Source organism: Camelus ferus, chromosome 7, assembly GCF_009834535.1.
Source record: "Camelus ferus isolate YT-003-E chromosome 7, BCGSAC_Cfer_1.0, whole genome shotgun sequence".
Classification (NCBI taxonomy): domain Eukaryota; kingdom Metazoa; phylum Chordata; class Mammalia; order Artiodactyla; family Camelidae; genus Camelus; species Camelus ferus.
Window position 1 is genome coordinate 8,730,843 of NC_045702.1, and position 23,872 is coordinate 8,754,714.

The 23,872-nt window shown below is 43.4% G+C and overlaps 1 protein-coding gene across 1 annotated transcript in view; it reads left to right on the forward strand.

The window, feature by feature from the left end:
• The window catches only part of STRIP2 (striatin interacting protein 2), a 40,045-nt gene that overhangs the window by 11,959 nt on the left and 4,214 nt on the right, over positions 1 to 23,872 (forward strand). The window contains 14 exon segments of the mRNA XM_032483318.1: positions 2 to 8; positions 684 to 811; positions 1,741 to 1,944; positions 3,137 to 3,372; positions 3,631 to 3,696; positions 4,369 to 4,432; positions 5,215 to 5,286; positions 7,887 to 7,961; positions 8,654 to 8,751; positions 9,211 to 9,337; positions 11,831 to 11,931; positions 15,110 to 15,176; positions 22,320 to 22,424; positions 23,430 to 23,634. Coding sequence (XP_032339209.1) covers positions 2 to 8; positions 684 to 811; positions 1,741 to 1,944; positions 3,137 to 3,372; positions 3,631 to 3,696; positions 4,369 to 4,432; positions 5,215 to 5,286; positions 7,887 to 7,961; positions 8,654 to 8,751; positions 9,211 to 9,337; positions 11,831 to 11,931; positions 15,110 to 15,176; positions 22,320 to 22,424; positions 23,430 to 23,634 — 1,555 coding nt within the window.

Genomic DNA, 23,872 nt, shown 5'->3' on the forward strand with positions numbered 1-23,872 from the left:
TGAATTGAGTAAGGAGCGGCAGCTGAGGTGCCTACGGCAGCGGGGAAGCACAGCGTCTGCCTAGTTTGTTTTCTTCTTTTTCTTTTCTTTTTAGAATTAACATACCTTATTTTAGGACAGAGACACTTTGTGGCAGGCATGAGGGCCTGGCTTGATTGCCCCTGTGTCTATGAGCTAGGACCAGTCATATGTCTTCTCTATGCCTTGGTCTTCTTCGTTTTAAATGAGAATAGTCATCTGTCTCCCATTCTATCACAAATCCCACATGCAAAAATGAGTTGACTTACCTTGAAAATGTAAGTTGATGTTGTCATCAGCCAAGGATAAGATATAAAGGCCTGTGGGATGTTTGAAAATACATTCATTGATGTGGAAAAGTGAGTTGTGATCTACAAAGTGCATTGAGTCCTTCAGCCAGAAAGCAACATCTTTATTAGCATTACTTCTAGTTTGGCATCCACCTCTAAAGCTTCAGGAACTGTGCCATTATACCTCCATGATCTCCCTTCCTGGCCTTGAGGGGCTTCACCCTGGGGGCACTCTAAGCCTCCTTCTAAGGACCAACTACTCAAATTCTTTGGGAGAGGTGAGTGCCTTCCTCACTGTGTCCAGACAGGGTTACCGGGACCGAGTTTCGGCTACCTCATCCTCCCTTTCTCACTTGCCTCTCTCCACACCCCCAGGCTTCTCCACGCATAATGAGGAGCCTTTTGCCCTTCTGCTTTTCTCTATGGTTACCAAGTTCTGCAGTGGCCTGGCTCCCCACTTCCCCATAAAGAAGGTCCTGCTTCTGCTCTGGAAGGTAGTCATGGTGAGTGGCTGATTCTCCCCTCTCCCATCTCATCAGATCCGCAGTGCCCTCTGCCACCTCAGTTTCTTCTAGTCTGATTCCAGGAGGCTGGAGATAGGCAGAAGAACAGGGCAGCTGTCAGCCAGCGGAGGGCCAGTAAGGCTGTTCTAGAGGAATCAGTGTTCTGTGTCAGAGCAGGTTACCTCTTTCTATTGGACTGACGGGAGATGCCACTCTGGGTCGGAGTGTCATTGCACCTTCCCCTGATACAGCTGATGTTTTGTGGAAAGAAGACTGGCTGAGAGTTGGGAGATCTGGTCTCTGCTGATACTGAGGAACCTTGGGCAAGTCTCTGTGCCTCGGTTTCTCTAGCTGTAAAATGTGGAGATTAGTGCCTATTCTCCATCCAGATAAACAGATGATTTGCTTTTTAAAAAATGAAGTGTTCGTAAGTATATGGTTGCAGTTTTGTTACTAATTATTCAGCAGGATCCTTCATCTCTGGCTCCCACCCCACAAGACTAGTTGAACAACATACCCTCCAGGGCAGGCCTCAGGGGGCACTGCCTGTTGACTACAGAGGGAAATGAGTGACTCTGGGGGTTTATAACATCTGGATGTGCTCCTTAAAAGGGGGTACAGTTTCCTGCTTTTTCAGTGGAGGCCCCCAGTAGTCCCTTTCCTAATTTCTGGTGATATTTCTAGCCCTGGGTCAGTAAATAATGCTTTATCCTGACCCCTGAACTCTGAGGGATAGTAACCACCTCGGAGACTGGGAATAGTAACCACATTTTTTGCCTCTTCCTGTTTTATTACTTCCTAATTAAGGAGGGGGTTCTGAGGGGAGTGGAGGCTGTGGCTTTTCCTCTGCATCCATGTTTCCCTGACCTCGCTCTCTCTGACTTCCCTCCCTTCCTCTCTTCTCTGCCCCTTTCCTGTTTACCCCTCAGTTTACCCTCGGTGGCTTTGAGCATCTTCAGGCTCTCAAAGTACAGAAGCGGGCAGAATTGGGCCTGCCTCCACTGGCTGAGGACAGTATCCAAGTGGTGAAGAGCATGCGTGCTGCCTCCCCGCCCTCCTACACTCTCGACCTAGGGGAATCTCAACTGGCACCCCCACCTTCTAAACTGCGAGGTCGCCGTGGTTCTCGAAGGGTATGGGCTAAAGCAGACAGTAGTGTTGTGACGCTAGCTAGCCAAAAGTCAAGATTCTAAGCAGCTCTGGATGTGGTAGGAGAGAACAGTAAACGACCCAGCTGTCCTGACCCTGATTGGCCCTGTGACCAACCTGAAACCTTGAAGGCTATACTTTGGCCTCTATGTCCCAGCCTTGACTGGCTCCTGGGCTGACAAGATGTAACATTGTGATACCACATTATAGATCCATGTCTTGCTACAAGATCGTTGGCTTAGACCTCAGTGCCTCCCTAGCATCCAGAACAACAGTTAGAGTAGAATCCTGGGCATAGGTACCTGGGTGAGGTACTTTATCATTTTCTTGTCAGCAAGATTTACCCTGAGCCAGCCATGCTCTTGTCTGGCCTTGGTACCAGAGGCTGACTGCTTAGGGTCCTAGATAATAGTCTGCATCCCTGGAAAGTTCAGGATGGCAGGTTGCCCTGAGACCTGATCCTGCTCCCGAGAACTCACCTGCCTGCTCTACCCGAGTTCACGAACTGCAGGTGACAGGGACAGACAGTCGCACTCAGTAGTCTAGTCTACATTATCTGCAATGTGATTTTTTTTAACCTTTATTTTTTGTTTTATGAAGTAATGCTTACTCACTGTAGAAAATTTAGAACAAATATAAAAATGTGAAGAAGGGAGGAAAAAAAAAGTCACCCACAGTCTTAACAAACAGAGGCAGTCACTGTTAACTTTTTGGCCTATTTCTGTCCGATCTTTTTTTCTTTCTGTGACAAGATTTAAAATTCCAAACTCATTTCCCTCTGCCTAGCAGCAAGCTTCTGTCCTCTTCTTCCTCAGTCAGCCAGCTGGTGTATGCTCACAGAAGGCAAACTAATTGAATGTTCACCTAAGTAGAGCATAATTAGGAAGGAAAGTGCTGGCAAAAAAAAAAAGGCATCAGTGCTTTCTGAAAGCTAAGTAACTATGACTTGGGGATTATCTATGCTCTGTTTCCCAGCCACTGGGGTGGTTACGTGAGAGCTGCTTGTCCTGGAATTGGGCCTGGTGGGACAGTAATGTTCTCACTAAAGGGTGGTTCTTGCTCCATGTTCCCTGAGTCTAGCAGCCTGTGGGTAGAGGGTGGTCTCAGACAAGGATGCCTAGGGTGAGCTCTCTGCACACCTTCCCTGTCTCCTCCTATCCTCACCCCCCACCCCAGCAACTCCTTACTAAGCAGGACAGCTTGGACATCTACAATGAAAGAGATCTTTTTAAGACTGAGGAACCAGCCACAGAGGAAGAAGAGGAGTCTGCTGGTGATGGAGAACGAACCTTGGATGGAGAGTTAGACTTGCTAGAGCAGGACCCTCTGGTACCACCTCCACCCTCACAGGCATCCCTCTCTGCTGAGCGGGTGGCCTTTCCCAAGGGCCTACCCTGGGCCCCGAAGGTCAGGTAGGTTTGGTAACACTAGGGATCCTGAGCTTTGGGGTTTCAGTCACTGGAGGCCCAGGGTGGAGTGGTCCGTGCATTCAAGGCTCAATAAGCTGGGCTCGGAGTCAGAACTCCTGGGTTTCAAGTTCCCTCTGTTGGCTGCTGCCTTCTCCTGCCATTTCAGTTCTCCAAGCAGAGGGGTGGGAGCCCAGTAAGGTTCTCTCTCTTAAGGTTTGCTTTTCTTCCCTTCTCTGGGATTTGTTTCTCCACCGTCCTCAGACAGAAGGACATTGAGCACTTCTTGGAGATGAGCAGGAACAAGTTCATCGGATTCACTCTGGGGCAGTAAGTGGATGGTCAGAACTGGCTATAGAGAGATTCTTAGGGGGTCAGAGGAGTGGGTGGCTTGGAATGAGATGTTGCCTGGTCATGATGATACAACCCAGAGCCTGGGCAACTTCCAGTGACTGCTTTGCCATGGAATTTTTTCCTTTCAGTTTCCTAGAACTTCTGTGTTCTCAGCCAGGTGTAGGACCTTGAACAAGTCATTTCCCCCCTGAGCATTAGTTTTCTCATCAGAGTGTTACAACACGGTACCTACAAGCCTTTCTCTAATTGGCCAGAATTCTGTGAAGAATCGATGTGGTCAGAACAGATCCAGTCCTTCTCTGTTTCCCCACTCTTGTGACTCCTTCTCACTGACCAGTTATAAAACCTGAGAAGCCATTGTTACTGCTGTTTTACTGTCAAAAATGTTGCTGGGCGACATGCCCTTTTGAGTAGGGATCTACTTCCAGACAAAGTGAGTCCCCGTAAGATGATGCAGAAATCCTAATTTTCAGGAACACTTCTCTACTTCTCTTTTTGTGCCCTGAAGTAATGATGGGGAACCCAGAGGCTTGTGGAGAAGGAGCCAGGGTACCAGATGTTGACTGTATGGTCCCTGTGACTCCAGGGGGTTTTGGTAGTTCTGTATACTTTTGACCCTTATGATTTCGTGTGTCTTGCATTTCACAGGGACACAGATACCTTGGTTGGATTACCCAGGCCCATCCATGAGAGTGTGAAGACCCTCAAGCAGGTGACCAGGGTGGGCTCTCAGTCTTCAGGGATAGGGAGTCATCAAGGCAAGTTGGATTACTAGGGTCCTGGGTCCTGGGTGGAGCCCTTCCACCAGGCACATTCTGAGCGTGTTATTCTGTATTTCCCCTGCAGGCATTTTGGCCAAAAAGATTAAAAATCAGGTTTCTCCCTACTTATTCAGTGCCCTACATTCAGATGGATGAAAAGTTCTCCTTCCTTCCTCTCATTCCTTTTCCCTCCTCCCACTCTTCTCTCTCCCCACTTCTTGCTTTCTTTCCTCTCACTGCTCTCTTTTTAGAGGCTCACTAACTTCCCCAGGCCCAGGATTGAGTAGCGTCGGTTCAATATCCATGTGTGAGCACGAATAAGAGTAGTCATTCCTTGCACAGACCTTGAACCCTAGCCCACCTCATCTCATCACTCTGTACACACATGCATACACATACATACACATGTGGTGAAACTCTCAGGGCAGCAGTCCAGGGTCAAGGTCCTCTTCTTGCCTTCCCCTTGCACTTTGGTTGAAGGTAAATTCTAGGCTATTTGCTGCCCTTCAACAAATATGGAAACATGGAATAAACAAATACTATATATGAAGCACTTTGCTGGTATTCATGATTCAAAGATAAATAAGACTCCTGCCTTCAGAGAGTAATTGATCTATTTGGGATAAAAGACACATAAACAGGACGTTTCCTTATCACTGTGTAAGTTAAGAAATAGGCTGGTACACATGTGATTGAGGCCCTCAGCCTCTTGTTGGTGTCTTACCTTCCCCAGCACAAGTACATCTCCATCGCAGATGTTCAGATCAAGAATGAGGAGGAGCTGGAGAAGTGCCCCATGTCTTTGGTGAGTCAAGGGAATCCTGCACAGGAGGAGATTTATCTGCAGTGCTGTCATGGAATGTGTGTGCATGCTGTTGGACTCCTGCTGTATACTAGGCAAAGCAAGGCCTCTACTTTCATGATACATTGAAGTTGGAGAAAAACAGTAATAAATAATTAAGGAAACAAGACTTTCAGAGAATGGTGGATATGGTTAAGGAAATTTAAACAGGATGACACATCATGTAGTAGACTACTTTAGATTGTGCAGATAGGGTGTGTAGACCACCAAGAAGGTGACAGTTAACCCTCAGATGGAGTCAAAAGTGGTCTGGGGCCACTTTATGCAGGATATGTAAGCAAAGATAGGGAGCTTGAAGTTGATTCAGTGCAAAGGAAAGCCTTTGGAGATTTTTAAACAGAGGTGTGACATGATCTGATTTACCTGTTTAAAAACCACTGGCTGCTTTGTAAAGGGTAGATCAGGAAAAGAGTAGAAGCAGGAAGGTTAAGAACCTCTTAAAATAGTCAAGGTGAGAGATGATGGTATCCTGGACTGGGGTAGTGATTGCAGAGAAAGGGAAAAGTGGATGAATTTGGGTTATATTTTGGAGGTGTAGCTGACAAGAGTTGCAGTTCAATTGGATGTGGATAGAGAGACAAAAGGGCAATGAAGAATAAATACCATTTGTCAAGGTAGAGAGGTCTGTTTTATTAAGGGTTCTATTTTGGTCATATTTAGACACCATTTAGACACCACATCCATTAGACATCCATCAGAATAGTCAAGCCATTAGATATATGGGTCCAGAGTTCTAGAGAGAGGACTGGCTTAGAGAATTAAATTTGGGAGCTGTTGGCTCATTGACAATGTTAAAAGCCACAGAACTGGCTGAGATAACCTGAGGAGGGAGTAAAGTTAGAAAAGAGGATCAAACCCAGGTCAAAGCCCTGGGGCACACCAGTATGTTGAGGGTGTGAACAGTCAGGAAAGGAGCCAGAAAAGAAGAATAAGAAAAATACTCAGTGAGGTGAGAGGAAATCCAGGAGGTTGTGATACTGTAAAAGCTAAGAAAAAGTCTTTCAAGAAGAAAAGGATGATCAGCTGTGTCACATGTTGCCGATAAATGGAGCATGATAAGACCATGGCTCTGGCAACATGGTGATAAGTGGGGACCTTGTTAAGAGTAACCTCAAGTGAAATGATGGGGGTGAAGCCTAGTTGGAGTGTATGGAAAAAGGAATGTAAAGAAAGTAGGGAGACTTAATCAACATAGACAAACCATGTAGAAGTTTTATTGTAAAGAGGAAGGTAGAAAAGGGATGGTAGCTAAAGGGGGATGTGGGGTCAAGGGAAAGTCTTATAGCTAGGGGATACTGGAGTGTGTTTATGTCCTAAAAGGGATGATCCAGAAAAAAAGGAGAAAATTACAGAACTGATACATTCAACGAAGTAAAAGGGTGTGAGATCTCGAGCACCAGTGGAGGGCTGGCCTTTAATAGGAGCACGGGCAGTTTACCCTTCATGTCCAGAAGGAAGGGAAAGGCTCTCCGGTAGATTTAGTGTTGAGATGAAGCTGTGCCTGTCTGATTGCTTCTGTTTTGTCCATGAAGTGAGAGTCAGGGTCAGCAACTGTTGAGGGGCCGTGGGCCAGGGGTTTAAAGAGGGGAGAAGGTATGAAATAGGCCTTCTAGAGAGCAAGAAGGCAAATATGCAGGATTGCCCGGGTTGTTAAGACTTGTGCCCATTTAAGCAGCAGCTCAGTTGTGTGGGATAGAAATGGCCTAGTTACTCCTTCCTGCCTCAGGGTCTCATGACAGTGACCCTTGCCCTATAATGGAGGAACCTGGGGGGAGGAAGGACTGCACTGGCCAAAGATGACAATGGCCTGAGTGGCCTCTTGAGCAGTGGAGACGCATGTCTCCCTACTGTCATAGAAGGCTTAGATGAGATCATCAAAAGGACAAAGAGTTGTGTGTGAGGGGGCTGGTCAGAAAAGAGGAAGGGATGTTGTAGAGGGTAACGGAGAAGGAAAGAAAATAGTTTCTACCTAAAATCTTCCCTGCTAATACTCCTTCCTGCCTTTCCAGGCCATAGGCTACACAGCTCCTTTATTAACCCCCTCTACTGAGTCATCTACCTCTCATTTCTGGCTTCAGAGCATCCCATAGCTCTCGGATGGCTTCAGATTGACACCATAGGAAGTGCTTCTGTGTGGGGTATCTGCTCTAGTCCCAGGCATACCTGTGACCTGAGTTAAGCCCATATATATCCAGCAAAACAGCGGTCTGAGCCAACTTCTCAGTGAGATTTCTGACTCCTGACCTTGCAAGTGACATAGAAAGAGTTCTGGATTGATTCCAGATAACGGGAAAACCAAAATCATAGATTCTCAGGGCTAGAAGAGCCCTTAAAGGTGATCCAGTCCAGCTCACTTATCCTATGAAGAGGAAACTAGGTCTCAGAGAGGGAAAGTAACTTATCCAAGGTCATACAATGACTCATTAACACAGCTAAGGTAGAAACCTATATCTGACTCCCAGCTCAGTGCTCTTCTCATGCCACCCTCCAGGTCTTGGTCAACTGGAAAATGGCCTGGGCAAACTGTGTGTTTCTTGCCATAGGGGGAAGAGGTGGTACCAGAGACACCGTGTGAAATCCTCTACCAGGGCATGCTGTATAGCCTCCCCCAGTACATGGTAAGGAGATGGCTGGGCCAGAGATGCCCTTCTGGCTACGCAGAACAGATAGCTGAGAGCCATTTTAAGCTGAACCACCTGTCTTTTGACCTTGTTTCCTGAGCCTTCACCCCTCAGGCAAGGCATTCTCCAACACATTAGAATGCCGAGCTTTCTTCAAGGTTCCTCCCCCAGGAAGGAGGACTTGGCTGTACTCCCAAGTCCTTCCTTGGGAGGAAGGGACAGGGAGGTGGGATCCGTGCAGGATGCACTGGGGGCCCTCCGCCTAAGTCGGTGCCTTCTTCTGAGGTCTGCTGTGGTCTCATGTCCTAGGTAGCCTCCGGCTGCTACGGTGAGGATGCTGATGCTCTGAAGTAAAGGAAGGAAAAGGGTCGGGGAGCAAGACCTTGCTTAAACTTCCCACCTCATTTCCAGGCATTACCCCTCTCACTCTGCTCCTTCCATCCTCTTTGGAAAGAGCAGTCTTGAAGCCAAACAGCCCATAAGCTCCCTTCTGGCTCCTAAGCCTCATGGGTGGGCCTGTCAGGACTGGGCACCTGTTTGCCTTTCTGGAGGCTGAGGAGATTTGGTCACTGAGGAAAGAACTTACAGGAAGGCTTTAAAACACTTCTCCTAGGGCTGCTGAGTTGTGGAAAAATAACCTTGCTGAATGGGATGGACAGGGATGGATTTCCTCATTTTCTACTTCCCAGATTGCGCTGCTTAAGATTCTGCTGGCTGCAGCCCCCACCTCCAAGGCTAAGACAGACTCTATCAATATCCTGGCAGATGTCCTGCCTGAGGAGATGCCGTGAGTGCTTCAATGGGGGCAGCTGCTAAACATTAGCTATCTTGTCTGCAGGGTCCTCTAGTCTCCACCCCACCTTATTAACACTTACAGGGGTGGTCTCCAAGAGATCTCCTCTCTGCCACCAACAGCCCCTTTCCACTGCAGTGCTCTCTGCTGTGCTCTTTTTAGCTCAGAAATGAGAGTCTGGAGGGTAACATCAGTGCCAGTGACTGGCTGCACAGGTATGTGGGTGGACATTGCCAAGGGACGAGCTTGCCAAAGGAGAGAGAGAAACAGAGATTAGAGGAGCTTTTCTCCAGACAAGCTTGTAAGTGGAACTCTGGAGGTTTCCCTAGCACAGTTCAGGTTTCTCACGTTCTGGCTCTGTTGTGTATATTGTGTCTGACCCAAATTCCCGGGTCCTTGTAGGCCTCTCTCTAAGGCCACCCTGTGCACTGACTCTTCCTCTCCCCATTGTAGCATCACTGTTCTCCAGAGCATGAAGTTGGGCATTGATGTGAACAGGCACAAGGAGATCATTGTGAAGTGTATCTCTGCCCTGCTCCTGCTACTCCTCAAACACTTCAAACTGAACCATATCTACCAGGTGAGCGGCTAGGAGGCTTCTCCACAGGCCTCAGGTGTCCTCCAGGTCCTGTCTCCCAAGGGAGGAACACAAGGGCCTTTGTAGTCCAGCTGAGCATCTTCCAGCCTTTCCTTTGCACAGGCTTTGGTGGGATGTGGGGAATTGTCCTAGGAAGCTGCAGTTGTCTGTGTTTTTTGAACATTATCCAAGGGTAGGAATCACTAGCTTCTTGGTAATATGCCCAGCCAGCTTTGAAGCAATGGAAGACAGGATTCAAGCATGTCACCTAAAAAAAGAGGAGTGGGTATGTTGAGCATGCTTTTCTGTATGTGAGGCAGTTTTCTAACATTTGAGATGTAATTCTGTATAAGAGTTCTGGCTCTTAAGGGCTTTGAAGTTTTGTAAAGGATACAGATATATAAATAGCCAGTTATGAGTGATAAGTACTGTGATACAGGTAAGCACTGGCTGCTATGGAGACAATTAATCCAACCTGAGGTGGAGAAGAGGTGACTTCCAACCTGAGTCTGAAAGAAACAGATGTTATCCAGGATATAGGAGTTGTCAGGAAGGACAGGAAGCATTTCAAGCAGAAAAGCTAATTTGTGAAAATCCGGAGGGAGAGAGAGCAAAGTACCTTTGGAAACTGATTAAATGTAGCCCTAGTTCTGCCTGGGGTGGAGGGAGGTGGGGAGGTCTGGTGATACTTGAAGCTGGAGAGGCCAACAGGGAGCAGCAGATCATAATACATCTGATAGCACACAGTTACTGAGTACTTACAATGTGCCCGGCTCTCTGTTAAGCTCATGAAGGATCTCATTTAATTCTCTCAACTCTATGAAGTGAGCCTTCTTTTATCCACTGAGGCTAAGAAAGGATAAGAACCTGCTTCTCCATGAAGGCCTGTTTGCCATGCTAAGAGTATGGACTTGGCTACAGGTATTGCAAAGATACAGGAGAACATGGGGCAGTGAATGGATGTTCTCTGTGGTGAGACATGAAGAGGGGAGGGAGTCTTCTCATTCCTGCACAGAGGCTCTGCCCCATTTTCCTCCTAAGAAGTGAGAACCAAGCTTGTTGGTAGAAGAGCAGGTCCTCAGCAGGGAAGCCCCTGCAGGGTCTGTGTCCGTGGCAGGTTCGACAGTAAAACCAGGATATTTCTCCACTTTAGTACATTCAGACACATCTTAGGGTGTGTTAGGGTACTCTGAATGCTCACCCTTCTTCTGCCAATGTTTGCTGAGCAGCAGCAGGGCTGGGAAGAGTAAGGATGGGTGAGTGAGAGAGAGTGTGCCTAGTAGAAAGAACAGAGAACTGTGGATGTGTGTTCCTGTCTGCTTCTCTTAGTGGGCAGTATGTGGATCAACAGCCAGACAGGTGGGTGGCTTAATGGGCCTTGCCAGAATGTGTCAGTGAATCCTGACAAGGCTACAGACATGTCTCAAACTGAAAAATGTTTTCCATCACTTGATAGTAGGTATGTATTGGCTCCTTCATCTGAAGCCTTGGAAAATATCCAGGGTCAGCTGCCATGGAAAAAATACTTGAGCAGAAGAGAAAAATGGGCAACACAAGCTGACTCCTTACGTCCAACCACACACCTGGGGCCGAGGGCAGCTGACCTTGCTGCCAGGGCCACTTCTTGGTGATCAGGAAAGGCTAAGGGATTTAAAACACTACACTTCTCTGCTTTTTCAACCCAGTTTCTGCACTGTCCCAGCAGTCTAGGTTTTGGATCTGGAAACAAACTGTCAGATGCTCCTTAGTGTATATCATAGGCAAAATTCAGGTGACACAACTCCATGACACTGCCCCAATAGGTCTTCCTGGATGTAAACCCCAACCCAATTCAAGAGAGCAAAATGGAGTTCTGTGTTCTGGTGTTTAGCCCATCAAAGAGATCTTGAACTTACTCTCAGTGCAGTGTACGTTGACTGAAGGACTCTTGTTGATTCATTCATTAAAATGCTGATATTGTAAGTATGGAGGCTAATACAGTGAACCAGACTCGCACTGGAGCCCACATTCCAGTGGTTCATTTGGTTACTGTGTGCCGTATCCATCCTGACTGAGTGATGCCAGCACTTGCTGGGACCAGGCTGCACCTGTTCCTGCTATATCAATCGCAGTTGAAATACTGTGAACCAGAGCTTTGGTATGGAAGACAAACCCCTCAGGGAGCCTTCCTTTCCTGTAGAGCTTAGGAACAAATCTCACAGCAATTCTTTCTATTTATCTGGAGTGGATTTTCTTTCTGACTTGTTTATGTTTTGTGCTTTTGGTCAGGTGCTTGCAGTGAACATACACTGCAGATTGTCCCTTTCTATGTAGGATGAGCTAGCTGAAGATGGCTCTCCCCACTTCCCAGACAGGAAGCCTGATAACACAAGTAGACAGTGGGTATTCTTAGGAATGGATATTAGACTTGTACTTGCTTCCCCCCTCCTTTTTTTTCATACAGACCTTCTATTCTCCCTCAAATAAGCTCCCTTTCTGCTTATCTTTTTAATTCAGTTTGAATATGTATCACAACACTTGGTATTTGCCAACTGTATTCCATTGATCCTGAAGTTCTTCAATCAAAATATCTTGTCCTACATCACTGCCAAAAACAGGTAGGGGCTGTGGACAGGTTTATTTCAAAGGGCTATTTTGGGCTGGTGAGAAATTGCATTGTCTGTGAGCTGCCTTTCAGTTCTCCTGGTGTCCCAGGTCCCTTATATCTTAGAACTGTCACTGTCAAATTTAATTCCCTTAAAGTGTTAGCTGATGGGGTGTATGATTTGACCTCTTCACAAGGATATTTGTGTTTTAATAGTTTAATAGTTTTGAAAACTGAAAATGCCATGACTCAAAGAAATGAAACTGCAACGATGAAATTTCAGCCCTGTGGCAGAAGGATCCAGAAAATGTTTTTTATGAAGCAGCCTACTTGTCTGGCCAGCCCTGATTTTAGTATGTCATAAGTTGGATCAGTTACACTACTTTGTAAACTGTAGTGTTACACAGAATCTGTAACTGAAGGTAAATAATAGACCTTTACTTAGATCAATTTGTAGTTTAAAAAAATACAGTATTTTCATGTCCATTATTTCATTTACTCTCCTCAACAGTGCTAAGAGATAAACACATCAAGTTCTTTTCCCATTTCACCAATTCAGAAACAAATTCAGAGAGGTTAACTGACTTGCTTAAGGATAACATGCTAGCGAGACCCCCTTAAGTAAGCAGCAGAGGCAGGATCAAAACACAGATTGCTTTCTGATCACAGTTGCTGTGGATTGTTCCAGCCAAGTGGGGACTTGGGAGGTTAACAGAGAGGAGTAGGGAGGATCCTTGCTCCTCAGTTTGCTTCTTTCACAAAAACTAGAAGCATTTTAATCAGTGGAGTTTACCAGAAGTGCTTTACCAGAGGCAAAGCCTAAAGTAGAATAAGGCTGACCTGACACTTGAAGTGACTGGAGAGGAACAAGGAAATGTCTGTCAGTACTGCCTGAAACTCCACCCTGGAGAGACAGCCTACTTATATGTGGTTTAAGCCACACACTCAGGGACCCTGAAGTCACAAGGTGTGAATTCCTGACCTGGATCTGCCATGTGCTGGCTGTGTAATCTCAAGTGTAAGATACTTTGTTTCTCTGAGCCATAGTATTTTCATCTTTAAAATGAGACTGATACCTATTCTGACTATATCAGAGAGCTTTTGTAAGCATTAGTTAAGGTAAACTTATATGAGAGTGCTTTACCTTTCCTGTTTGGAAGAAGCATTGGAGAATTTTTTTTTTTCCTAATTACAGAGAAACTTGTGTACCAGCCCCCTTAAAAATGCCACTTAAGACATGCTAGTTGGGTTACCAGGGAAAATGAAAGTGAAAGCTGGGCTGGGTAAGGGCCACAGCTTCATGAAGGTACCTGTGTGTATCAGTCAACCCTCTTCGTATAAGTAACCAAAACCAGCTGGACCTGGCTCACACAGAATGTGAATTTACTAGGAGAAAATGGGCGGTATGTCGTCTTGAGGAACTTATGACAGAGATGTAGCTCTGGGCCTCAGGTGTGGTCTGTAGTGTAGCAAGCCCAGGAAGCCCTCCACTGAGCCACTTGGTGAAATACGCCCACGTGAGCTAAACACATTCCAGTGCCACTTCGGAGACTGAATTGGCTCTCAGTCCTTGTCCCACATTCCCAGGATTAGATGTCCACCCTTGGATCAATCAACTGTGGCTGGGGGGGATCAGGGTTCAGGACCTAAATGACCCCCTGCACCATGGGCCTAGAAGCAGGGCACAGACAACCCAGTAGGTGTACATCATGTTCAACTTGGAACTGGGAGCAGTGCCAGACTATACCACTAGCTGAGGTTGACCTGGGTACAGAGGTCCCCTTGTGCATCGCCCATAAGCTTTACTGTTGCATGATCCCAAGAACTCGAGGACCCACAGCTCATTTTTGCCCAGTTTCCTCACAGCTCTTACAATCTAGTCAGGCTAGAAACTTGTAACTTTATTTTATCTAGCCCCTCAGGCTAGAATTTCATACACTGAGATTGGAACAAATCCATCTTTAATTTCTCGCCCTCATTTCCTGGTTGCCACTACCTACTTTGCCATGGGCCTTTGTCAGTGGGAGGTGGGTAGATAAGTGGATAAGGCAGCCAAGGAGGTTTATCCTAATGGAACAGTACGCATCTGGCAACCCTGGGAGAGCCCAGTAGTGTGAAGCAGGATGATGAGCAACACTGTAGGTAGATCCACAGCCCTCTCCTCTCTTACCCTGGTCCACTTAGGTTATCTATGTGGATTCCTTGGACAAAAGTCAGCGTTTCTAGCCCAATAAATTGTTGCCTTTTGCTTGGATAGAAGGTTTGACTTTTGAAGTGTAGAGACAGGTCCAAGGAATCCTATACCTCTTTACAGCCTCTACTTTGCCAACAGCCTTTGTCCATTTCCAGCTGCTCTACATCAGATGGATTGGTGTTTAAACCCTCATGGAATGTTGGAACCAGAAGGAGCATTAAAAATTAGCGAGTCTAAAATTCTGCATTGTACCAATGAAGAAGGGAGAAGAGGAAAAAAAGAGAGCTGTTATTTTGAGTGACTGTGTCCCTGTCATCACGCAGTGCCTTATTTCCCCTACTGACTCGTGCCTGCTTCCCTGGGCTCACCACAGAGACTCCAGCTCCCTGGCAGTTCCCCACTGTCGGTTTTGGGAGCAAATGCTATTACCATTTTTGAGCTACTAGATTGGCCCTGCTGCAGGAAGCTGTCTCCTGTCTCAAGCTTCCTCTAGCAGTGGCTTCTGTGATCATTCCCCAGAGTTTCTGGCTTTCAGGACATCTGGTAAGAGACACAAGAGAGGTCTTCTTTTCATCCTCACATCCACATGTGGTTATTAAGTGGGATAAGTTTGAGCAGTATCTCTGGGAGCACAGTTTTATTAGTGCATAAACACTTAAATTCAAACACAAATACACACAAGCTTATGTATTCCTTTAAAAAAAAAAAAAGGAGGAGAAAGGTGGCTATATAGGGGCTCTCTTTCTGCTTTCTCTTGCCTCTGCCAGGTGGGGGCCAGGGTGAAAGAACTCTGTTGGTTCCTCTCAAGGCTATAAGGAAAGGAAACTGGATGTGGAGTTGCCTCGCACCAGAACCCTCAGTTTCAGCTGAAGTCACTAAGCAATTTGGGACAAGAATGAGGCCTGCTGAAGAGAGAGAATGCCTGCCCTTTCAGATGTAGCTGTTTTCCTGCCATTGCCATTTACCTAAAGCCTGTCCTTATCTCTGCATCTTGCAGCATCTCGGTCCTGGATTACCCTTGCTGTACCATCCAGGATTTGCCGGAGCTTACTACGGAGAGTCTGGTAAGCAGATGGGGATTTGGTAGCCTTTGAAATTGCCAAGTGGCAGAGGTTGGTATTTGCTCTTCCTTTTCTTCTCCAGCCCGTTAATGCCCTGGTTTGGGAGTCTCAGGTCAATAAAGGCATATTGGCAAGAGCACAGGGGCAGTAGAGGTTCAGAGCTGCTGACCCAGTTGAGAAAGATTTGGAAAAGCTGAGCATAGCATTTGTAGAGAAAAGGGTCAGTGAAAAACACTAAGGAGGAGAGGAAATTTAGAAAGATAATGGGACTGAAATTGAACGTGAACATCTGTGCTCAATGGCAGGAGAATCTCTTCTGGTCTAGCCTAAAGCAGTCATCTGTCTTCTGTCTGCCATGCTACAGGCTGTTCTCATTTTCATACCGGTTATAAAACCCAAGAGTATGTGCTTCAGAAAATACCTTGCGTAGGTCTCTCTGAGGCGAAAGTTGGTATGACCACAGAAAGATGACCCAGAAAGTTCCTCGTGCTGGAAACAGCTCTAGGCAAATCAGAAAAAATCCCTCAGAGTTATTCTGAATCCTGTGAAACTGAGTGATCAACAGCATGTTGCAGATCGAGTGTTTACCTCATCATGTGTGGCTGCAGCTCCTTAGATATGCCTCAGCCCATACCCTTACCCTGCTGCACTGTAATTTTCATCTATATCTGTTTCTCCACTTGACTGAAAACTCCTTAAAGGAAGAGACAGTATCATCTTCATTTTTATATCCCCAGAGTCTAGCACCATGTTCAGTACATGGAAGAAGCTCAATAAATGATCTGATGATGGCACCCATGTGTGCCCCCACCCCTTGTCCCCCAACTTTAATACCTGCAAAATGTCACATCAGAAAAGTATATTGTGTGAAAGTAGAATGTTACCTTCTGTGCCAAAAGTTTCATAGAACCACAGGATTCTTGGCTGGAGGGGACCTAAAAGCCATTTGGCTCAACCACTTACTTCAAAGATAAGAAACCTGAGGGCCTATTGGATAAAGTGGCTTGTCAGGTCTACTTCTCATTAGATGACAGACCCTGAATTAGGGAAAGACTCTCGTCCTGAGACACCAAGTCTAGCACCTTGGAGGTAGAGAGTCCGTGTTTTATTTAGATGTGGTCTCAGCAGTGAAGGAAGCTGGGAGCCTCTTACCCCTGCAGGGAGAGGTAATAAGTTGTCTAACCCTGTTTATGATGTTATTCAATCTTTAAAACAACTGTATGAGGTTGGCATTAGTGTTTTATAGATGCAGAAGTTAATTAACTACCAAAACCTCACAGTTGAAAGCAGCAGAGCCAGGGTGGAGACTTGCATCCCTGCCTTTCAGAGTTGGAATGAGGAATGCACTTTCTCACGGAAACGGTGCTACACAGATAGCATTAAAACTCTACCATTAGTAGGTTATTTCAAAACATAAAGTCAGCTTTTATGACCTCTTTTCTCAATCCCATAAGTAGGAATCGATAGGCACTACACTTTCATCTCTCTTCCAATTGACATTTTGGGATATGAGCATAAAATTATCGAAATACTTGTTATGCCTCTGAGAAGTCTTTATTATTATCTAAGAGTGGAAGCATGTGTCCATTCTTAATGAAAAACAGATTCATGCTAGGTATTTCTGTCCTTCTGTGAAGCAACAGTGGCACCTGGTGGTTTTATTTGGTAACCACAGTTTTTTTTTTTTTTTTTACTTATCTTAGAAGTTCTTCCCTGAGCCCAATCATGGATTTAAGTAGCAAGTTAACTCCACATAGATCCTCAATATAGTGGTTTGCTTATCTAAACTGATGGCTTCTGCACTCAGAAAGGACTAGTGTTTATATGAGTAAAACTTATCTCTTTTTCAGGCTCAGTGAATTAATTGTAAACACAAAAAATATATAGCACTCTAAGTGTATAGGATTTTCTTAAACATTTTAAGTATTTTCCTGATTTTAAAATTGACATATACTATTGCAGAAAATTGGAGAAATACAGAAAATTATGAGGAAAAAATAAAAATACCCTAGTTATATTACCCAAATATAACCACTGTTAATATTTTGTGGCAGTTAACCATATATATATGTATATATTCACTTATATATGTATACACACATATTATTTAAGAAAATAAGGACTTTACATGTTTCAATTCATACAATAAAATTTAAATGTTCATAATATGATTTTATTAAGCATTCTTGAGAACATAATTTTTAATAGCTACACATAATATTCCACTACTTAATTTTTTTAAATGATCGATTTCTACTATTGCTGGGTATTTATTTCAGTGTTCTTCGTATAACTTCAAAATGAACATCCTTGCACATGAATCTTGGACCTCATCTCTCATTATTTCCTTAAGATAAATTCCAGAAGTGGAATTACTTGGCTAAGGTAGTCTTGATTTGTTTTCTGTTTTCTGGATTTGAACTGAGTTCGACTTCATTTGGAACTCCAACTACACATAAGATGGGCATGAAATAAAGGCAACGTTAATGGCACATTAATTTCTAAAGTCTTCTCATTTTGTCAAAATATTTAGCTCAGCAGTAGGCCATTTTTACCCATGTACTGAACAGTTTCCTCACCCACCTGGTGTAGGAAGGCTTACAATTTCTGGATCTCCAAAAGTCTATTCAAATTCAATCCACTAAACTAGGAAAAAACCAAATTAAATTCCAAACATAAGAGACAGATGGGGAATGTATGATTGTGTGGAAGTTAGGTATGGTCCTTAGAAGGAGGTTCCCAAAGAAGGCAGTGGGTATGGCCTCAACAAATACTGTAGGAAGCTCAGCATCCGGGGGGAGGGGGGGTGGTTAGAGCAGTGGTAGGAAGAGTAGGATGTGCAACATGATGCTTTAGGGGTGGGCTATGTCAGATCTTTTAAATGTATTAATATCCTTTTTACTTTCTATATTTATGTGTACTTTATAACATACATCATGTTATTATAACAGTGCATTTATAATTTATAAATAAACATACATTCTATTTGGGAGTTATTGAGTATCAGAGCTAGAAGTTTCTAAGAATCTTCCCAATCCCACCCTCTACTGATAGGGAAACAGGTGGAGTAGTGAAGTGTTGTCTAAAGCAGTGGGTCACTAGCCATTTGCAAAGAAATGTTTGGCATTCCTCAAATTTGGGTTTGATTGATATTCAGAAAGACCTATGAAAATATATTCACGTAACTTAAATTTATATACCTGATCCTTTAATCTATCCTCATCAAATTTAGTTTTCCTGACTTCCTAATCTAGATATTTATAGATATCCCAGAAGACTTTTGTTGTTATTATTTTGATTTTTGTTTTCTTTCTGTTCAAGTGTTCAGTTCTCTAGCATTCCTAGCAGGCACTATTTAGCCAGTGATTTGTGACCTCTGTAAATACAAAGCTGAATGACCTCTGACATTCACCATCACTATTTAAAACCAATAATGCCATTAGCACTATTGTTTCTCCATCCTAGATAAAATGTGAACACATCATAAGGTATATGTCCATTTTCCATGAGGTATTTATACAGAGGAAGGACCATGGACAAATGGATTTTTAGCATTTTATCAATTTCCCTGTTGGTCAGCATTTCTGTAGTGGGTGTGAAAGGAGATTAGAATCTCTGGGGTGATTTTCAAATTCACATACCCCGGTGCCTCCCCAGGGCACAATCAGTTTGCTAAAACTCCCCAAATGACTTTGAAATTTTCTTTTCTCCTTCCTCTTTACCCCCTCACACTACTTTTGAGAATTGTTAACTCTCTTACGATACCTAGATCTAGGTCCTTAATCTAGCAGTAACTTAATTTTCAGAAATCCATATGATAAGGAAATTATTCTAAGACACTGTAGGAAAAGAAAATCTAAGCTAAAAATGACTTCACTTTCAGCTATGTGAACCATAATAAAGAAATTAAAAGAACCATTTACCAAGAAATGGCTATTATTGTGAGTTTTCAATCTCTAAGTATTATAACCTAGCAAATGTTTTTGCAAGTAGGTTTAAATAAATGCCAGGCTGACATGGCATGAAAAATCTGAAGCCCAAAGGAAAGAAATAGACTAGTTTGTAGTATAGACAAGACAGACAGACCTGGCTTTGCCACTACAGCTCGAAGTGATCTTGAGCAAGTTTCCTGCAAGCTGTAGGTGTTTCATGTATAAAAGGAGAGATTGGACCACTATATGAGCATCAACTTTCCTTGGACTCTAAAATTCTAGATTCATTGAAAAAGACTAAGTTAATATTAATAATTTCAATTTCTCGTTGAGCTGGTTTTCGATCTGAAAGTAGTAATCATCACTTCAAGACGTCAATAAGCTGTTGAGACGATTTGAAATGTACTAGATTTAACACTTAGCAGCACCTCTTTAATGGCTCAGTCACTCCCCTTAAAAGCAGGAAACCTCACTATTTTGTTGTTGCTGCTCTTGTTTGTTTGAAGTAAGAATTATAATGGGACATAAGAAAGAACTTCTCTACTATTAAGTCTGCAAGAAGCTGAGAAATTAGAGAATCAAACCAAATTTTCTCTTAGGAATTTGTGTCTAGGACTCCAGAAGTGCAACCAGAAGATGAACAGTAAATAAAGACAAAGTTTTAGAATTCGGTGAGTACTGGAGATCTAGGTTCAAGCCCTGGTTGGGGCACTTACCATATGACCTTGGCCAAACCGCCTTCCTCTTTCTGGGCCTCAGGTTTTGCTTCTATGGATAACAGAATTGGACTAAAACAGCTAACTCCTTTATAGTGTTCAGCTCCTAACCAATCTGATTTCCTCTGTACAAAAGGAAGAAACATTCTGTTTTTTCTTTCCACAACCATCTGAGTTAAATAACCACTTAATTTGCTTAAGCCTGGGTTTTTATTTGGCTTAGTCACTAGGCTGAGCTATGGATGGATCTTTGAGAACAAACCCTTGTATTGCCTTAGAGATTCTCTGGAAGAGTAGAATGTGGTCCCTGAACTGAATCTTCAGACCCAAAGTGCATGCAAACAAATATTTATTTGTGAGAGTGGAACTAAGGGCAAACGTTTTCTTTTTAATTTTAGCTGACCAAACGTAAGTAAAGGTCTTGCTTTGGATAGTGCTAAGTACCAGGAACAAGAGAACATGGCCAAGTGCTGCTGTTAACAAAATATATCCCCCACAGAAGTTTGTATCTTACTTTATATGCAGAGTCCTGAAAAAAAAGAAAAAGAAAAGAAGAAGGTGACTTGCCTTAAATGAACTTTAAAGGAAAAAACCCTCAAGTATGGCAAATCTGGAAAGGGTCCCATGGAGCTAAAAGGACTTCCGGGAAAAAAGATTATTTGCTGGATTGGAAAAAGGAAGAAGTCTTGAGCAGGGTCCATGTAGAGCCTGCTGCTGCAGGCAAAGGAGACAACACGCCTGGGCTCAGCTATCCAGAGAGAGCACTGACCAGCATGTGTGCTTTCAGTGCCCGCTCCAGACAGCATCTGGTGGTGCAAGAAGTGGGGCTAGTTGTAGTCACCAAGGAGGCATTATTAGAAAGAAAGGAGAGCAAGGCCCTGGGCAGGTGAGACTAGCTTCAGGAGGGGACTGGAGCGGCTCCTGGGACTCTTGAGACTGAGCTCTGAAGAAAAGGCAGTCACAGTCAGCTTACTCTCACTCAAAACTTAAACTTTTAAGCCAACTGGAGAAAGTAAATCATAGAATTATTGAATGGTCGGAGCTAAAAGGACCTTAAAAGTTATCTTAGTTCAGCCTCTCACAGGAAACAGGGAAATTACTTGCCTAAGATGATACAGCTAGAGCTGAAGCCATAACCCAGGTGTCTGGTGCCTACTCCGTTGCTTCTTTTGCAAGGCCATGCCCCCACCCCTATTCTTTGAGGTGCTAAGGAATGCAGTGCTTTTAATGATGCTGCCATATTAGAAGTCAGAATAAAGGAAGCCCACAGAGGAAATAGACTTACCTCTCGCATATGTTTTTTATTGTCCTTGCTCCTTTTTAAAAAATAAACATTTATAAGTTTGTCTCTGTCAGCCACACAAGATATAACATCTATAAAATCTGATCTGTTTGGGGCAAGCCAGATTAGCTAATGCACTAGAGTGGAAACTCCCATGGAAGTTTCTCTTAGAATGAAACAGATGGTTCTCCTGGGACTAGTTCTAAATACAATATTGAACGTTTACTACAGGAAGGAGAACGTTATTTCTAAATAATATTTCTTAAAAGTCTCCCTGCAACTTTTTGATCCTCAGTCTTACTTATTTCTTAGGAGAAACTAATAGTCTCAAAAATCTTGGCTGTTCATTCTACAACTGATGTGTGTCTGCTTTGCTTGCTTCAAGCTAATTTGGAAGAGAAGGGTGTAATCTTCCATTCACCAGACAGCAGCTCACTTCTACACATCTCCCACTCCTACATTTCCTCTTACCTTGTAGGTGTGAGGAATTCCCAAGATGTTAGTTTGACCACCATGTGTGCTCATTGATTTATATAGCTTCTGACACCAAAATATATTTATAGGCCCCCAAATCCAAAAGGGCTCTTATTTTTGTTCCTGAGAGATGTTTCTATGAGTAGATACCTGTTTCTGATCTGACATCCATCTGTTATCTCTGGTTGAGTGCTCACAAGCTATCAAGAAACATTCAAGAGAAACACCTGGTTAGAATTAACCATCTGCCGTTTTTCCTTCCATGCTAGAGAATTAAGCAATTTACTGCAATATGGTTTGATAAAGGAGGGTGGGGGTTGATTTTAAAAAATTCAACTATAATGAATATCAGATCCATCTAACATAGTTTGAAATCTACCAGAATAACTCCTAACAGTTACAAACATAGCTTACTTAAGTGCAAAGTATATGGGGTAAAATTCTATCATCTCTTTTCTGATCCTCAAGCAGAAAGCTTGCTTCAGTGAAGTTCCTGTGTTCAGATATCATCTTTCTCACCAGTACTTGCTCTAGGTACAGTGTCTTCCAGGATTGGCAGCTGTGTGTTTTCAGGTGAAGAAAATTGCTTGCTTTGAGCTTCAGTATGTGAAGAGAAGGATGGAAAGGAGGTAGCATTTTCTGTGGAAGGCCTCACCTAAACTGACCAACAGTGACTTCCAGACTTTTGTGGGAAGAAAAGGCTTGGAGGTGTTGAGATAATGATGGGCATCTCTTATTACAGGAAGCTGGAGACAACAACCAGTTCTGCTGGAGGAACCTCTTTTCCTGCATTAACCTTCTGAGGCTGCTCAATAAACTGACCAAATGGAAGCATTCCAGGACCATGGTGAGTTGGGCTTCAGATCATGGTGTCCAGCTAACTGATTTTTTTTTTTTTAATCTTTGGTAAATATGGACTTTATGCATTGCGAGCTCAATAGATAGACACTAAATGCTCCATAAGATTTGGCACTTCCTAATTCTGGGCATTTATTCTATATGAAATAATTATTTACCGGTCCATTTCTTTTCAGGGAACTGAATATGTACCCTCCCTGAGGGCAGCTCTGGTAGGGAGGTTAGCATTGTTTTTTTATTACAGTCACACATCCCAAATGATACAAGCCTCAAATTATTCATTGCAGCATTATTTGTAATCATGAATGATTGGAAACAGGCTAAATGCTCATTTATATGGGAGCAACTGGTTAAATAATTTATGGTATATCCTTACAATAGAGTATTAACACAACCATTAAAATGAATGAGGCAATATGAAAATGAATATATGTATGTTCATGTATGACTGAAGCATTATGCTGTACACCAGAAATTGACACATTGTAAACTGACTATGCTTCAATAAATAAATAAATAAATAAATAAATAAATAAATATATATATATATATATATATATATATATGAATGAGGCAGTTCTATATTGCTGTGGAATAATTTTCAAGATATATTGTTAAATAAAAGTCAAGGTATGGAACAATGTGGAAGGATATGTAGTTGCTATCATCTTTGTTAATAAAAGTAATATATGCATATATAGAGTTATCTCCAAAAGATACACAGGAAACTGTTAATAGTGGAAATGGGATGTATGGCTGGCAAGATATTTTTGCACTTTGAATATTAGAAATTTTGAATTGTGAAATATAAATGGAGTGGTTCCTCTCTGCTCTTAAAGACTAAGTCTAAGTGGAGCCTGGGCCATAGATTTCCCAAAGCTCCCAGGGTAGTCTGAGGTTAGCCAGGTTTGTCTTAATTTGTGAGCTGGAAATTCTAAGAAACTTTCGATCCTTATCTGTCTTTCTTCACTCCCACCCCTCTTTAAATGGGCAGATGCTGGTAGTGTTTAAATCTGCTCCAATCTTAAAGCGGGCCCTCAAGGTCAAACAGGCCATGCTGCAACTTTATGTCCTAAAGCTGCTAAAAATACAGACCAAGTACCTGGGGCGCCAGTGGAGGAAAAGCAACATGAAAACGATGTCAGCCATTTACCAGAAAGTACGCCACCGCATGAATGATGACTGGGCTTATGGGAATGGTGAGTTTTCTCAGAGCTTTTGACCTTTAGAAGTTGCCCAGTGTTTAAACAAAACTAAATAAACATCTCTACTCTTTTGGTATGAACTGTTACATATTTTAGATGAGAAAATATGTGATTATAGTCAGGTGCTGATGAAACAAACCTTAAGGCACTGCCCCAAATTCCAGCATGTACTCTGTCCTATGTAAACTATGAAAATCCATTTTATAAAACAAGTAAATTGAGCGATAATTGC